The sequence below is a fragment of the Agelaius tricolor genome, unplaced genomic scaffold (genome assembly GCF_023055355.1).
Source record: "Agelaius tricolor isolate 1412-34295 unplaced genomic scaffold, bAgeTri1.0.p SCAF_129, whole genome shotgun sequence".
Taxonomy (NCBI): domain Eukaryota; kingdom Metazoa; phylum Chordata; class Aves; order Passeriformes; family Icteridae; genus Agelaius; species Agelaius tricolor.
Genome location: NW_027269389.1, coordinates 1 through 15,616, shown reverse-complemented (window position 1 = coordinate 15,616; position 15,616 = coordinate 1). Strand labels below are relative to the sequence as shown.

At 46.5% G+C, this 15,616-nt stretch overlaps 1 protein-coding gene across 2 annotated transcripts; it reads right to left on the bottom strand.

The window, feature by feature from the left end:
• Nucleotides 1-19: 19 nt before the first annotated feature.
• On the bottom strand, nucleotides 20-15,540 carry HAUS4 (HAUS augmin like complex subunit 4). Of its 2 annotated transcripts, none has more exons than XM_071420224.1 (9): nucleotides 14,975-15,540; nucleotides 14,056-14,142; nucleotides 13,827-13,969; nucleotides 11,204-11,308; nucleotides 5,695-5,781; nucleotides 2,613-3,341; nucleotides 1,674-1,798; nucleotides 438-506; nucleotides 20-239 (listed from the first exon to the last, which is right to left on the bottom strand). In XM_071420224.1, the coding sequence occupies exons 2-9, from the start codon at nucleotides 14,093-14,095 to the stop codon at nucleotides 56-58; spliced, it is 1,482 nt and encodes a 493-aa protein (XP_071276325.1). In that variant the 5' UTR covers nucleotides 14,096-14,142; nucleotides 14,975-15,540; the 3' UTR covers nucleotides 20-55. The 2 variants fall into 2 exon arrangements, with proteins under 2 accessions (XP_071276325.1, XP_071276324.1); XM_071420223.1 differs by lacking the exon at nucleotides 14,975-15,540 and adding an exon at nucleotides 14,616-14,928.
• Between the last annotated feature and the right edge of the window lie 76 nt (nucleotides 15,541-15,616).

Sequence of the window (15,616 nt, the reverse complement as noted above, 5' to 3'; positions counted from 1 at the left end):
ACAAGGACAGAGGCAGAGGGCGGTGCCAGCGGTATTTTAATGAGCTGCAGTGACGTCACGGGGGCGGGGGGCGGAGCTGGCGCAGGGCCCAGCCCTTCTGGGCCAATTCCTGCCGAATCTGCCCCAATTCCAGCGCCAGCCCCCGGAATTCCGGGCCCAGCCCCCTCAGGGCCGCAAGCTCCGCCCCCAAGATGGCGGCTTCGGCCTCGGCGGCGCGGCGCGCCTCGGAAAGCCCCGCCCTAAAAGGGAAAAGGGGCGGGGTTATGTAAATGAGGGGGAAGGTTATGCTGATGAGGGGTTTGCGTTATGCTGATGATGGGGCAGTGATCATGTTATGCTAATTAAGGGCATGGTCATTGCAATGGGGGTGGAGCTTGTTGTATGTTAATGAGAAGGCGGTGATTGTGCCATGCTAATGAGTGGGCGTGGCCTCTCACCTGATTCGCCGGTGAGCCTCGATGGTGGGGGCGGGGTAAGTGTCCAACAGGATCTGCAGCTCCTCCAGCCTGATGAATATTCATGAGGTTAATGAGGGGGCGGGGCCGGGGGCACTGGGAGGGGATTCAAGGGTACTGGGATGGACTGGGAGGGACTGGGAGGGAATTTGGGGTTACTGGGAGCAACTGGGATGGACTGGGACAAACTGGGATGAACTGGGAGAGACTGGGATGAACTGGGAGGGACTGGGATTGAACTGGGATGGACTGGGAGGGACTGGGATTGAACTGGGATGAACTGGGATTGAACTGGGATGGACTGGGATGAACTGGGATGGAGTTTGGTGTCACTGAGATGAACTGGGATGGACTGGGGTGAACTGGGATTGAACTGGGATGGACTGGGAGGGACTGGGATGAACTGGGAGGGAACTGGGATAGACTGGGATGAACTGGGAGGAGGTTTGGGGTCACTGGGATGAACTGGGAGGGAATTTGGGGTTACTGGGATGGGACTGAGATGGACTGGGATGAACTGGGATGGACTGGGAGGGACTGGGATGAACTGGGACAAACTGGGATGGGACTGGGATTGAACTGGGATGGACTGGGATGAACTGGGAGGGACTGGGATTGAACTGGGATGAACTGGGAGGGACTGGGATTGAACTGGGATGAACTGGGATGGAGTTTGGGGTCACTGGGATGAACTGGGATTGAACTGGGATTGAACTGGGATGGACTGGGATGAACTGGGCTGGACTGGGATGAACTGGGATGGAACTGGGATAGACTGGGATGAACTGGGAGGAGGTTTGGGGTCACTGGGATGAACTGGGAGGGAATTTGGGGTTACTGGGATGAACTGGGATGGGACTGGGAGAGCCTGGGATGGACTGGGATGAACTGGGATTGAACTGGAATGAACTGGGATGGACTGGGATGAACTGGGATTGAACTGGAATGAACTGGGATGAACTGGGATGAACTGGGAGGGACTGGGAGGGGTTTAGGGGTCACTGGGAATGAACTGGGATGGACTGGGATGAACTGGGATGGACTGGGATTGAACTGGGATGAACTGGGATTGACTGGGATGAACTGGGCTGAACTGGGATGAACTGGGCTGAACTGGGACGAACTCTTTGCCCTCTCCCACCACCCCCATGCAAACGAGATGCAAACGAGATGCAAATGAGATGCAAATGAGATGCAAATGCAGGCCCCGCCCCTCACCGGCTCTTCAGCAGCACGGCCCCGCCCTTGGCCAGGAGGTACCGGCCCCGCCCCCCGTCCAGCCGGGCCTGGAGCGCCCCCTGCAGGCAGAGCTGGGCCAGCAGGGCCAGGCAGCGCTGCAGCACCTGGGACACCAGTATAAACCAGTATAAACCAGTATGGACCAGTATGGACCGGTATGGACCAGTATGGGGCAGGATGGGGCGGGAAATGGGGAAAAAACCCCGAAAAAATCCCAATTTGGGGCCGTTTTAGAGGCCTGGATTGGCCCCAAAACCCTCCCGGTTTGTCCCAATTCCCAGTATGGACCAGTATAAACCAGTATGGACCAGTATAAACCAGTATGGACCAGTATAAACCAGTATAAACCAGTACAAACCAGTATAAACCAGTACCAAATTCCAGCTTTTAAACCCATTTTCCCCCCATTTTCCCCCCCCATTTTTCCCATTTAATGCCCCAAAATCCCCCAAAATCGCCCCAAAATCACCCCAAAACCCCCTCCCAGTCCCTCCCAGTACAAACCAGTATAAACCAGTACCAAACCTCAGCTTTTTCCTCATTTTCCCATTTTTCCTCTCATTTTTCCCCCCATTTTCCCCCATTTTTCCCCTTTCAATACCCCAAAATCGCCCAAAATCGCCCCAAAATCGCTCCAAAATCCCCCAAAATCGCCCCAAAACCCCCTCCCAGTATAAACCAGTCCAAACCAGTCCAAACCAGTCCAAACCAGTACCAAACCTCAGCTTTAAACCCATTTTCCCGCCATTTTTTCCGCCATTTTCCCCCCCATTTTTCCCCATTTTTTCCCCTTTTAATGCCCCAAAATCGCCCAAAATCGCCCCAAAATTGCTCCAAAATCCCCCAAAATCGCCCCAAAACCCCCTCCCAGGATAAACCAGTCCCTCCCAGTATAAACCAGTATAAACCAGTCCAAACCTGGGGGTATTTCCACCGCATCCTCTCCAGCTCCGCCCTCAGGCGCCGCTCCCGGAGCCGCTCCCGCCTCAGCCGCTCTCGCTCCGCCCCCAGCCACGCCCCCAAATTCCCCCCATTTTCGGCAATTTTGGGCCAAATTTCGGCATTTTGGGGCATTTCAGTGAAATTTTGAGGGAATTCGGTGAAATTTTGAGGGAATTCAGTGAAATTTTGGGGGAATTCGGTGAAATTTTGAGGCTTTCGGGGCGGATTTTGGGCGATTTTCAGGGGAATTCGGGGCCGATTTTCCGGCGGATTTTGAGGTAATTTTGGAGGATTTTGAGGTAATTTTGGAGGATTTTGGGGCATTTTGGGCGGAATTTCAGGGATTTGAGCATTTTTGGAAGGGATTTGGGAAATTTTGGGCGGATTTTCAAGGATTTTGGGTGGAATTTGGGGCGTTTTTGGAGGAATTTGGGGCGGATTTTGGGGCATTTCAGGGAGATTTTCCAGGGGGGTTTGGAGCGGATTTTGAGGCATTTTTGGGGGATTTTGGGGCTTTTTTGGGGGATTTTGGGGCATTTTGGGCGGATTTTCGGGGTTTTTGGGGTAATTTTGGGTGGTTTTGGGGTTTTTGGGGTGAATTTGGGGGATTTTGGGGGTTCCAAGCAGGAATTCCTGGAGTTGTTCCCGTTTTTCCTTCAGGCGCCGCTGGAGCTCAGGGAGGAGCCGGGGGAGGAGCCGGGGAGGCTGAAAATGGGGAAAAAAATGGGAATTTTGGGAAAATTTGGGGATTTTGGGGGAATTTGGGGATTTTGGGGGAAATTTGGGGAAGGAAAAGGGAAAATGTGGGGAAATTTTGGGAAAAATTGGGGAAATTTGGGTGAAATTTGAGGGGGGAAAAGGGAAAATGTGGGGAAATTTTGGGGGAAATTTGGGGGATTTTGGGGAAATTTGGGGGAAAAAGCGGAAATTTGGGGAATTTGGGATAATAAGGGAAAATTGCAGGGAATTTGGGGAGAATTTGGGGAATTTTGGGGTGGATTTTTAGGGTGAATTTTGGGGTGGATTTGAGGATTTTTGGGAATATTTTGGGGTGAATTTGGGGCAATTTGGGGCCATTTTGGGGTGAATTTTGGGGTGAATTTGGCCGTTTTTGGGCTGAATTTTGGGCTGAATTTTGGGCTGAATTTTGGCAATTTTGGGTGGATTTTTGGGGTGAATTTTGGGCTGATTTGGGGTGAATTTTGGCCATTTTTGGGGTGGTTTTGGCCATTTTTGGGCCCATTTTTGGGGTGAATTTTCTCCATTTTTGGGTGGATTTTTGGACTGAATTTTCTCCATTTTTGGCCATTTTTTGGGGTGAATTTTCTCCATTTTTGGCCCCATTTTTGGGGTGAATTTTCTCCATTTTTGGGCCCATTTTTTGGGGTGAATTTTGGCCATTTTTGGGCCCATTTTTGGGCTGAATTTGGCCATTTTTGGCCCCATTTTTGGGCTGAATTTTCTCCATTTTTGGGCCCATTTTTGGGCTGAATTTGGCCATTTTTGGCCCCATTTTTGGGCTGAATTTTCTCCATTTTTGGGCCCATTTTTGGGCTAAATTTTGGGGTGAATTTTGGGGTGAATTTTCTCCATTTTGGGCCATTTTTTGGGGTGAATTTGGCCATTTTGGGGTGAATTTTGGGATGAATTTGGCCATTTTTGGGCTGAATTTTGGGCTGAATTTGCCCGTTTTTGGGCCCATTTTTGGGCTGAATTTGGCCATTTTTGGGGCCATTTTTGGGTGGATTTTTGGGCTGAATTTGGCCATTTTTGGGCCCATTTTTGGGTGGAGTTTTGGGTTGAATTTGGCCCATTTTTTGGGCTGAATTTGTCCATTTTTTGGGCTGAATTTGGCCATTTTTGGGTGGATTTTTGGGCTGAATTTGGCCATTTTTGGGTGGATTTTTGGGCTGAATTTTGGGCTGAATTTGGCCATTTTTGGGCCCATTTTTTGGGCTGAATTTTCTCCATTTTTGGGCTGAATTTTGGGCTGAATTTTGGCCATTTTTGGGGCCATTTTTGGGGTGAATTTGGGCCCATTTTGGGCTGAATTTGGCCATTTTTGGGTGGATTTTTGGGCTGAATTTGGCCATTTTTTGGGCTGAATTTGGCCATTTTTGGGCCCATTTTTGGGCTCAATTTTCTCCATTTTTGGCCCCATTTTTGGGCTGAATTTGGCCATTTTTGGGCCCATTTTTGGGCTGAATTTTCTCCATTTTTGGGCTGAATTTTGGCCATTTTTGGGCTGAATTTTCTCCATTTTTGGGTGGATTTTTGGGCTGAATTTTGGCCATTTTGGGGCCCATTTTTGGGCTGAATTTTGGCCATTTTTTGGGCTGAATTTTCTCCATTTTTGGGCCCATTTTTGGGCTGAATTTGGCCATTTTTGGGGCCATTTTTGGGCCCATTTTTTGGGCTGAATTTTCTCCATTTTTGGACTGAATTTTGGGCTGAATTTTCTCCATTTTTGGGCCCATTTTTGGGCTGAATTTTGGCCATTTTTGGGCCCATTTTTTGGGTGAATTTGGCCATTTTTTGGGGTGAATTTTGGCCGGTTTTGGGGCCATTTTTGGGCTGAATTTTCTCCATTTTTGGGCTGAATTTTCTCCATTTTTGGGTGGATTTTTGGGCTGAATTTTGGGCTGAATTTTCTCCATTTTTGGGCCCATTTTTGGGTGAATTTTGGCCATTTTTGGGTGGATTTTTGGGCTGAATTTGGCCATTTTTGGGCCCATTTTTGGGCTGAATTTTCTCCATTTTTGGGTGGATTTTTGGGGTGAATTTTGGCCATTTTTTGGGGTGAATTTTGCCATTTTTGGGCCCATTTTTGGGCCCATTTTTGCGTGAATTTTGGCCATTTTTGGGCTGAATTTTGGGCTGAATTTGGCCATTTTTGGGCCCATTTTTGGGCCCATTTTTGGGCTGAATTTGGCCATTTTTGGGCCCATTTTTGGGCTGAATTTGGCCATTTTTGGGTGGATTTTTGGGCTGAATTTTGGGCTGAATTTGGCCATTTTTGGGCCCATTTTTGGGTTGAATTTGGCCATTTTTAGCTCACCTCAGGGCAGGGCAGCATCTGCGCCATCTCGGGGCGGCCCCGGCGCAGCCGAGCCTGGGTCAGCGCCTGCTCCAGAGCCCGCAGCACCTGCAGGGGAAATTGGGGCAAATTCCCGCAAATTTGGGCAAATTCCCGAAAATTTGGGAAAATTTGGGGAATTTGGGGGAATTTGGGGGAAATTTGGGGGAAATTTGGGGGGTTTGGGGTGGATTTTGAGGGGGTTTTGGGGGATTTTAGGGGGATTTTTGAAGGTTTTGGGGGGAATTTTTGGGGAGGTTTGGGGGATTTTTTGAGGGGATTTTGGGGGAATTTTGGGGGAATTTGGGGATTTTGGTGAATTTTGGGGATTTTGGGTTTTTTTGGGGGTATTTTGGGGACATTTTGGGGGATTTTAGGGGGATTTTTGAGGGATTTGGGGGGAATTTTGGGGGATTTTAGGGGGATTTTTTGAGGGATTTGGGGGGAATTTTTGGGGATTTTGGTGAATTTTGGGGATTTTGGGTTTTTTTGGGGGGATTTTGGGGACATTTTGGGGGATTTTTGAAGGATTTTGGGGGAATTTTTGGGGATTTTGGGGTTTTTTTGAGGGATTTGGGGGGAATTTTTGGGGAGGTTTGGGGATTTTTTGAGGGGATTTTGGGGGAAATTTGGGGATTTTGGGGATTTTTTGAGGGGATTTTGGGATTTTTTGAGGGGATTTGGGGGATTTTGGGAGGGGATTTGGGGATTTTGGGAGGGGATTGGGGGATTTTGGGGGGATTTTGGGGATTTTAGGGGGATTTTCGAGGGATTTGGGGGGAATTTTAGGGGATTTTGGGGATTTTTTGAGGGGATTTTGGGGGAATTTTTGGGGATTTTGGGGATTTTTTGAGGGATTTGGGGGGAATTTTTGGGGATTTTGGGGATTTTTTGAGGGGATTTTTGGGGGATTTTGGGGATTTTGGGGATATTTTGAGGGGATTTTTGGGGGATTTTGGGATTTTTTGAGGGGATTTTGGGGATTTTGGGAGGGGATTTGGGGGATTTTGGGGTGGATTTGGGGGATTTTAGGGGGATTTTGGAGGGATTTGGGGGGAATTTTTGGGGATTTTGGGGATTTTTTGAGGGATTTTGGGGGGAATTTTAGGGGATTTTGGGGATTTTTTGAGGGGATTTTGGGGAAAATTTGGGGATTTTGGGGATTTTTTGAGGGGATTTTGGGGGAAATTTTGGGGATTTTGGGTTTTTTTGAGGGGATTTTGGGGACATTTTGGGGATTTTAGGGGGATTTTTGAAGGATTTTGGGGGAATTTTTGGGGATTTTAGGGGGATTTTTGAGGGATTTGGGGGGAATTTTTGGGGAGGTTTGGGGATTTTTTGAGGGGATTTTGGGGGAATTTGGGGATTTTGGTGAATTTTGGGGATTTTGGGTTTTTTTGAGGGGATTTTGGGGACATTTTGGGGGATTTTAGGGGGATTTTTGAGGGATTTTGGGGGAATTTTTGGGGATTTTGGGGTTTTTTTGAGGGATTTGGGGGAAATTTTTGGGGAGGTTTGGGGATTTTTTGAGGGGATTTTGGGGGAAATTTGGGGATTTTGGGGATTTTTTGAGGGGATTTTGGGAGGGGATTTGGGGATTTTGGGAGGGGATTTGGGGATTTTGGGGTGGATTTGGGGGATTTTAGGGGGATTTTGGAGGGATTTGGGGGGAATTTTAGGGGATTTTGGGGATTTTTTGAGGGGATTTTGGGGAATTTGGGGATTTTGGGATTTTTTGAGGGGATTTGGGGGATTTTGGGAGGGGATTTGGGGGATTTTTGAAGGATTTTGGGGGAATTTTTGGGGATTTTGGGGATTTTTGGGGGTTTGGGGGGGAATTTTTGGGGAGGTTTGGGGGTTTTTTGAGGGGATTTTTGGGGGAATTTGGGGATTTTGGGGATTTTTTGAGGGGATTTTGGGTTTTTGGGGGATTTGGGGGTTTTGGGGAGGGGGGTTTTGGGGGGAATTTTGGGGATGTGGGGTTTTTTGAGGGGATTTTGGGATTTTTAGGGGTTTTGGGGGGAATTTTGGGGATTTTGGGGATTTTTTGAGGGGATTTTGGGGGAATTTGGGGGAAATTTTGGGGATTTTGGGATTTTTTAGGGGATTTTGGGGGATTTTGGGGTTTTTTGAGGGGATTTTGGGGGCTTTTGGGAGGGGATTTCAGGAATATTTTGGGGGTGTTTTGGGTGGGATTTGAGGAGAATTTTGGGGATATTTGGGGATATTTTGGGTGGGATTTTGGGGATTTTTGGGGTTTTTCGGGGATATTTTGGGTGGGATTTTGGGAATATTTTGGGGATATTTTAGGGATATTTTCAGAATATTTTGGGGATATTTAGGGTGGGATTTTGGGGATATTTTGGGGTTTTTTGGGGATATTTTGAGAAAATTTTGGGCTATTTTGGATGGGATTTTGGGAATATTTTGGGTGGGATTTCAGGAATATTTTGGGGATATTTTGGGTGGGATTTTGGGGATATTTTGAGGATATTTTGGGTGGGATTTTGGGGATTTTTGGGGACATTTTGGGAATATTTTGGGTGGGATTTTAGGGATATTTTGGGGATATTTTGGGTGGGATTTTGGGGAAATTTTGGGGTTTTTTGGGGATATTTTGAGAAAATTTTGGGCTATTTTGGATGGGATTTTGGGAATATTTTGGGTGGGATTTCAGGAATATTTTGGGGATATTTTGGGTGGGATTTTGGGGATATTTTGGGGATATTTTGGGGATATTTTGGGTGGGATTTTAGGGATATTTTGGGGGTATTTGGGGTAAGAATTTGGGGATATTTTGAGAATATTTTGGGGTATTTTGGGGGGATTTTGAGAATATTTTGGGGATATTTTGGGTAAGAATTTGGGGATATTTTGAGGATATTTTGGGTGGGATTTTGGGGATATTTTGGGGATATTTTGGATGGGATTTTGGGGATATTTTGGGTGGGATTTCTGAGATATTTTGGGGGGATTTTAGGGATATTTTGGGTGGGATTTTAGGGATATTTTAAGAATTTTTGGGGATATTTTGGGTTGGATTTTAGGGATATTTTGGGGATATTTTGGGGATATTTTGGGTAAGAATTTGGGGCTATTTTGAGAATATTTTGGGGGTTTTTGGGGATATTTTGGGTGGGATTTTGGGGATATTTTGGGTGGGATTTTAGGGATATTTTGGGGATCTTTTGAGTCGGATTTTGGGAAGGATTTTGAGAATATTTTCAGGATATTTTGGGTGGGATTTTAGGGATATTTTGTGAATATTTTGAGAATATTTTGGGTGGGATTTTGGGAATATTTTGGGGATATTTTGGGAATATTTTGGTTGGGATTTCAGGAATATTTTGGGGGGGATTTTAGGAATATTTTGAGAATATTTTGGGGATATTTTAGGGATATTTTGGGATTTTTTTGGGAATATTTTGGGGATATTTTGAGAATATTTTGGGGATATTTAAGGGATATTTTGGGGATATTTAAGGGATATTTTAGGTAAAATTTTGGGGATATTTTGGGTGGGATTTTGGGGTATTTTGGGGGGGATTTTGAGAATATTTTGGGGATATTTTGGGTGGGATTTTAGGGATATTTTGGGGATATTTTGGGTGGGATTTTGGGGATTTTTGGGGGATATTTTGGGTGGGATTTTAGGGATATTTTGAGAATATTTTCAGGATAATTAGTGGGATTTTGGGGATATTTTGGGTGGGATTTTAGGGAGATTTTGGGGATATTTTGGGGAAATTTTGGGGATATTTTCAGAATTTTTGGGGGATATTTTGGGCAGGATTTTGGGGATATTTTGGGTGGGATTTTAGGGATATTTTGGGATATTTTGGGTTGGATTTTGGGGATATTTTGGGGATATTTAGGGAATATTTTGGGATATTTTGGGTGGGATTTTGGGGATATTTCGGGTGGGATTTCAGGAATATTTTGGGGGTGGTTTGGGGGGATTTGAGGAGAATTTTGGGGATATTTGGGGATATTTTGGGTGGGATTTTAGGGATTTTTTGGGGTTATTTTGGGATATTTTGGGTTGGATTTTGGGGATATTTTGGGGATATTTAGGGTGGGATTTTGGGGATATTTAGGGTGGGATTTTGGGAATATTTTAGGGATATTTTGGGGATATTTTGAGAATATTTTGAGAATATTTTGGGTGGGATTTTGGGGATATTTAAGGGATATTTAGGGTGGGATTTTGGGGATATTTAGGGTGGGATTTTGGGAATATTTTAGGGATATTTTGGGGATATTTTGAGAATATTTTGAGAATATTTTGGGTGGGATTTTGGGGATATTTAAGGGATATTTTGGGGATATTTAAGGGATATTTTAGGTAAAATTTTGGGGATATTTTGGGTGGGATTTTGGGGATATTTTGGATGGGATTTCAGGAATATTTTGGGGATATTTTGTGTAGGATTTTAGGGATATTTTGGGGATATTTTGGGTGGGATTTTGGGGATATTTTGGGGATATTTTGGGAATATTTAGGGAATATTTTGGGTGGGATTTTGGGGATATTTTGAGAATATTTTGGATAAGATTTTAGGGATATTTAGGGGATATTTTAGGGACATTTTGGGGATATTTTGGGTGGGATTTTGGGGATATATTGAGGATATTTTGAGGATATTTTGGGTGGAATTTCAGGAATATTTTGGGGATATTTGGGGGATATTTGGGGGATATTTTGGGGATATTTTGAGGTTTTTTGGGGGACATTTAGGGAATATTTTAGGAGTGTTTTAGGTGCATTTTGGGTGGGATTTTGGGAATATTTTGGGAATATTTTGGGGATATTTAAGGGATATTTGGGGGATATTTTGGGGATATTTTGGGTGGGATTTTGGGGATATTTTGGGATATTTTGGGTGGGATTTTAGGGATATTTTGGGTGGGATTTTGGGGATATTTTGAGAATATTTTGAGGATATTTTGGGTAAGAATTTGGGGATATTTTGAGAATATTTTGGGGATATTTAGGGTGGGATTTTAGGGATATTTAAGGGAGATTTAAGGGATATTTAGGAGATATTTTGGGGATATTTTGAGAATATTTTGGGAATATTTAGGGAATATTTTGGGTGGGATTTTGGAGATATTTTGAGAATATTTTGGATAAGATTTTAGGGATATTTAGGGGATATTTAAGGGACATTTTGGGGATATTTAAGGGATATTTAGGGGATATTTGGGGGATATTTTGGGGGTGATTTCAGCGATATTTAGGGGATATTTTGGGGATATTTTGGGGATATTTAAGGGATATTTTAGGGATATTTTGGGGATATTTATGGAATATTTTAGGGATATTTTGGGGATATTTATGGGACATTTTGGGGATATTTTGGGGATATTTTGGGTGTGATTTCAGCGATATTTGGGGGATATTTAGGGGATATTTTGGGGATATTTTAGGGATATTTTGGGGCTATTTTGGGGGTGATTTTGAGGCTGTTTGGGGCTGTTTGTGCCTCACCTCAGGCTCCAGCTCCCGGGGGTCCCGGATCAGCTCCCCCAGGAGGCGCCAGAGCAGCTCCAGGTGCAGCCACAGCCCCCGGGCCCGAGAGAGGCACAGCTGGGCCTGGGGACCCCAAAAACAACAACAAACACCCCAAAAACAGCGTCAGGGACACCAAAATCTGCATCAGGGACCCCAAAAAACCCCAAAGAACACCCCAGAAACAGCGTCAGGGAGCCCAAAAACCCCAAAATCCCCTCAGGAAACCCCAAAATCACCAAAATTCAACTCGGGGACCCCAAAATCCCCTCAGGAACCCCAAAATCCAACCCAGGACACCCAAAAAACCCCAAAATCACCAAAATCTCTTCAGGGACCCCCAAAATCACCAAAATCCCCTCAGGGCCCCAAAATCCCCTCAGGAACCCCAAAATCCCCTCAGGAACCCCAAAATTCAACCCAGGGACCCCAAAATCACCAAAATCCCCTCAGGGACCCCAAAATCACCAAAATTCAACTCAGGGACCCCAAAATCCCCTCAGGGAACCCCAAAATCCCCTCAGGAACCCCAAAAACCCAAAAATTCAACCCAAGGACCCCAAAATCCCCTCAGGGAACCCCAAAATCCAACCCAGGACACCCAAAAAACCCCAAAATCCCCTCAGGAAACCCCAAAATCACCAAAATTCAACTCAGGGACCCCAAAATCCCCTCAGGGACCCCAAAATCACCAAAATCCCCTCAGGGACCCCAAAATCACCAAAATCCCCTCAGGGACCCCAAAATCACCAAAATCCTCTCAGGGAACCCCAAAATCCCCTCAGGAACCCCAAAATTCAACCCAGGAACCCCCAAATCCCCTCAGGACACCCCAAAATCACCAAAATCCCCTCAAGGACCCCAAAAATCCCCTCAGGGACCCCAAAATCCCCTCAGGAAACCCCAAAATCACCAAAATCCCCTCAGGGAACCCCAAATCCCTTCAGGGAACCCCAAAATCCCCTCAGGAAACCCCAAAAGCACCAAAATCCCCTCAGGGAACCCCAAAAACGCCAAAATTTCCCTCAGGGAACCCCAAAATCACCAAAAATCCCCTCAGGGACCCCAAAATTCAACCCAGGAACCCCAAAATCACCAAAATTCCCCTCAGGGACCCCAAAATTCCCCTCAGGACACCCCAAAATTTAACTCAGGGACCCCAAAATTCAACCCAGGAACCCCCAAATCCCCTCAGGACACCCCAAAATCACCAAAATCCCCTCAGGGACCCCCAAAAATCCCAAAATTCAACCCAGGGACCCCAAAATCCCCTCAGGAACCCCAAAAACCCCAAAATTCAACCCAAGGACCCCAAAATCCCCTCAGGGAACCCCAAAATTCAACCCAGGAACCCCAAAATTCAACCCAGGACACCCAAAAAAGCCAAAATTGGGAAATTTGGGGCAATTTTGGGTTGAAATTCAGGAAAAATTGGAAAATTTAGGGGAATTTTGGGGGAAAATCAGGAAAATTGGGAATTTTGGGGCTAAAATTCAGGAAAATTTGAATATTTGGGGCTAAAATTGAGGAAAATTTGAAAATTTTGGGGCTAAAATTGAGGAAAATTGGAATATTTGGGGCTAAAATTCAGGAAAATTGGAATATTTGGGGCTAAAACTCAGGAAAATTTGAATATTTGGGGGAATTTTGGGGCTAAAATTGAGGAAATTTTGAATATTTGGGGAATTTTGGGGCTAAAATTCAGGAAAATTGGAACATTTGGGGAATTTTGGGGCTAAAATTCAGGAAAATTGGAAAATTTGGGGCTAAAACTCCTGAAAATTGCCAAATTTGGGACAATTTTGGAATTTTCCAATCCCTGATTTTGCCTTCAGGGCAGTTTTGGGGTGGAAAAAAGACAAAATTCGGGCTTAAAAAAAACGGAATTTTTGCCCAATCCTCCTCCCAAAGTCCCAAATTTTGGGGTTTTTTCCCCATTTTTGGGGTTTTTCCCCCCATTTTTGGGGTTTTCTCCTCATTTTTGGGGTTTTTCTCCCCATTTTTGGGGGTTTTCTCCCCATTTTTTGGGGGTTTTCTCCTCATTTTTTGGGTTTTTTTCCCCGTTTTTGGGGTTTTCCTCCCCATTTTTTGGGGTTTTTCTCCCCATTTTTGGGGTTTCCTCCCCATTTTTGGGGTTTTTCTCCCCGTTTTGGGGTTTTTCTCCCCATTTTTGGGTTTTTCTCCCCGTTTTTGGGGGTTTTTCTCCCCATTTTTGGGGTTTTTCTCCCCATTTTGGGGGTTTTCTCCCCATTTTTGGGGTTTTCCTCCCCATTTTTGGGTTTTTTCCCCGTTTTTGGGGTTTTTCTCCTCATTTTTTGGGGTTTTTCTCCCCATTTTTGGGGTTTCCTCCCCATTTTTGGGGTTTTTCTCCCCGTTTTGGGGTTTCCTCCCCATCTTTGGGGTTTTTCTCCCCATTTTGGGGTTTTTTCCCCATTTTTGGGGTTTTCCTCCCCATTTTTGGGGTTTTCTCCTCATTTTTTGGGGTTTTTCTCCCCGTTTTTGGGGTTTTCCTCCCCATCTTTGGGGGTTTTCTCCCCATTTTTGGGGGTTTTCTCTCCATTTTTGGGGGTTTTCTCCCCATTTTTGGGGTTTTCTCCCTGACCTGGCGCAGCTGCAGCTGCAGGGGGGGGCTGAGCCCATCCCCCCCCAGGAGCCCCCCCAGATTTTGGAGCAGCTGGGCCAGCCCTGGGTGGGCCCCCAATTCTTGGGGGGTCCCCGAATTTGGGGGTCCAGAGGGGTCCTCGCCTGTTTTGAGGAGAAAAAAAGGGAAAAAAATTAAAATTTTTGGGGTTTTTTTTGGGTTTTTTGGGGTTTTTTTGGAGTTTTTTTACCTGGAGGCAGCAGCAGGTCCGGGAGTCCCCCTTGAGCCATGAGGGGAGGGTCGGGGATTTTGGGGGGGGACACCCCCCAAAAAAAGCCTAAAATGTAATTAAGGAGCACAAAGGTTAATTAGGAGCCCTCAAAATGAAGTCAAGGACCCCAAAAATGCAATCGGGGACCCCAAATTTTAATTAGGGACGCTCAAAATTCAATGAGGGAACGCCCTAAACTTTAATTAGGGACATTGAAAATTCAATCCGGGACCCCAAAATCGCCTCAGGAACGCCCAAAATTTCATCACGGATCCCAAAAAATCCCTCAGGGACCCCAAAAACCCCTCAAGGATCCCCAAAAATCCCCTCAGGGACCCCCAAAGCCCCTCAGGACCCCCCGAATCCCCTCAGGGATTCCCAAATCCCCCTCAGGGACCGCGAAGCCCCCCCCGCCTCCCGGTTCTCCCTCAGAACCGCCCCGAAACCGCTGAGTTTGCCCCGAAACCGCCTCAAAATCCTCCGGGAGCCTTTCCCGGATCTTTTTCAGAGTTCCCGGCCCCGTTTTTTCCAAATTTTACCCCAAAATTCCGCCCCGGCCGCCGCTTCCCCTCACGGGCTTCCCGCCGCTCCTCGGCTGGGCACGCCCCCCGCACCGCGCCGGCCAATGGGAGCGCGGGGCGGAAGAAGAGCGAGCCAATGAGAGAGCGGGGCGGGAAAACCGCCGGCCAATGACAGCGAGGGGCGGGAAAAAGAAGAGAGGCGGGGATTATATGAGTGACAGCGCGCAAGACCAATAGAAGCGCGAGAATGCGAGAAAGCGACCAATGGGAAGCGAGAGGCGGGGTAAAGCCGGCCCAGTGTCTCCCAGTCCCTCCCAGTAACTCCCAGTGCCGTGTCCTGACCCCCACCCTGCTCCCCAAAGTCTCCCAGTACAAACCAGTACAGAGAGGGGAGGACTGGGGTGGACTGGGATGGGATTTGGGGTTACTGGGATGCACTGGGCTGAACTGGGAGGGGGCGGAGCCTTTTAAACTCAAGCGGGGCCCAGGGGAGGGGCCTTAAAGAACGCGCTCTTAAAAGGGCAACGCTTTCTTAAAGGGGCAACGGCTTCTTAAAGGGGCAACGATTTCTTAAAGCGGCGATGGCTTCTTAAAAGGGCAACGGCTTCTTAAAAGGGCAACGGCTTCTTAAAGGGGCAACGCTTTCTTAAAGGGGCAACGGTTTGTTAAAAGGGCAACGCCTTCTTAAAAGGGCAACGCCGCCTTAAAAGGGCAATGAAGGCCCCGCCCATTTCTGGGATTAATTAGCGTGGCCACGCCCCCTGCCCGTAATTAGCGGCACAAACGAACTCCACAAAAAACTCCGGGAGGGGCCCCAAAATTCCTTCCTGGAGACGCCAAAAGTTTTCCCTACCCCCCCCTCCAAAAAAATTCCCAAAAATTCCCAAAAATTTCTACCCGGGAACCCCAAAATCTGCTCGGGACACCCCAAAATCTGCCCGGGACCACCGAAATTCCCACAAAATTCCGCTCTGGACCCCCCCAAACTTCCCTAAAATTCCTCCCCAAAAGCGGCCCCC

Coding starts and splice junctions, on each gene's coding strand:
- HAUS4 (XM_071420224.1), bottom strand. CDS start 14,095: ATGGCTCAAGGGGGACTCCCGGACCTGCTGCTGCCTCCAG. Junction 13,970..14,055: donor GGACCTGCTGCTGCCTCCAG/GTAAAAAAACTC, acceptor TCCTCAAAACAG/GCGAGGACCCCTCTGGACCC. Junction 240..437: donor GAGGCTCACCGGCGAATCAG/GTGAGAGGCCAC, acceptor TTTCCCTTTTAG/GGCGGGGCTTTCCGAGGCGC.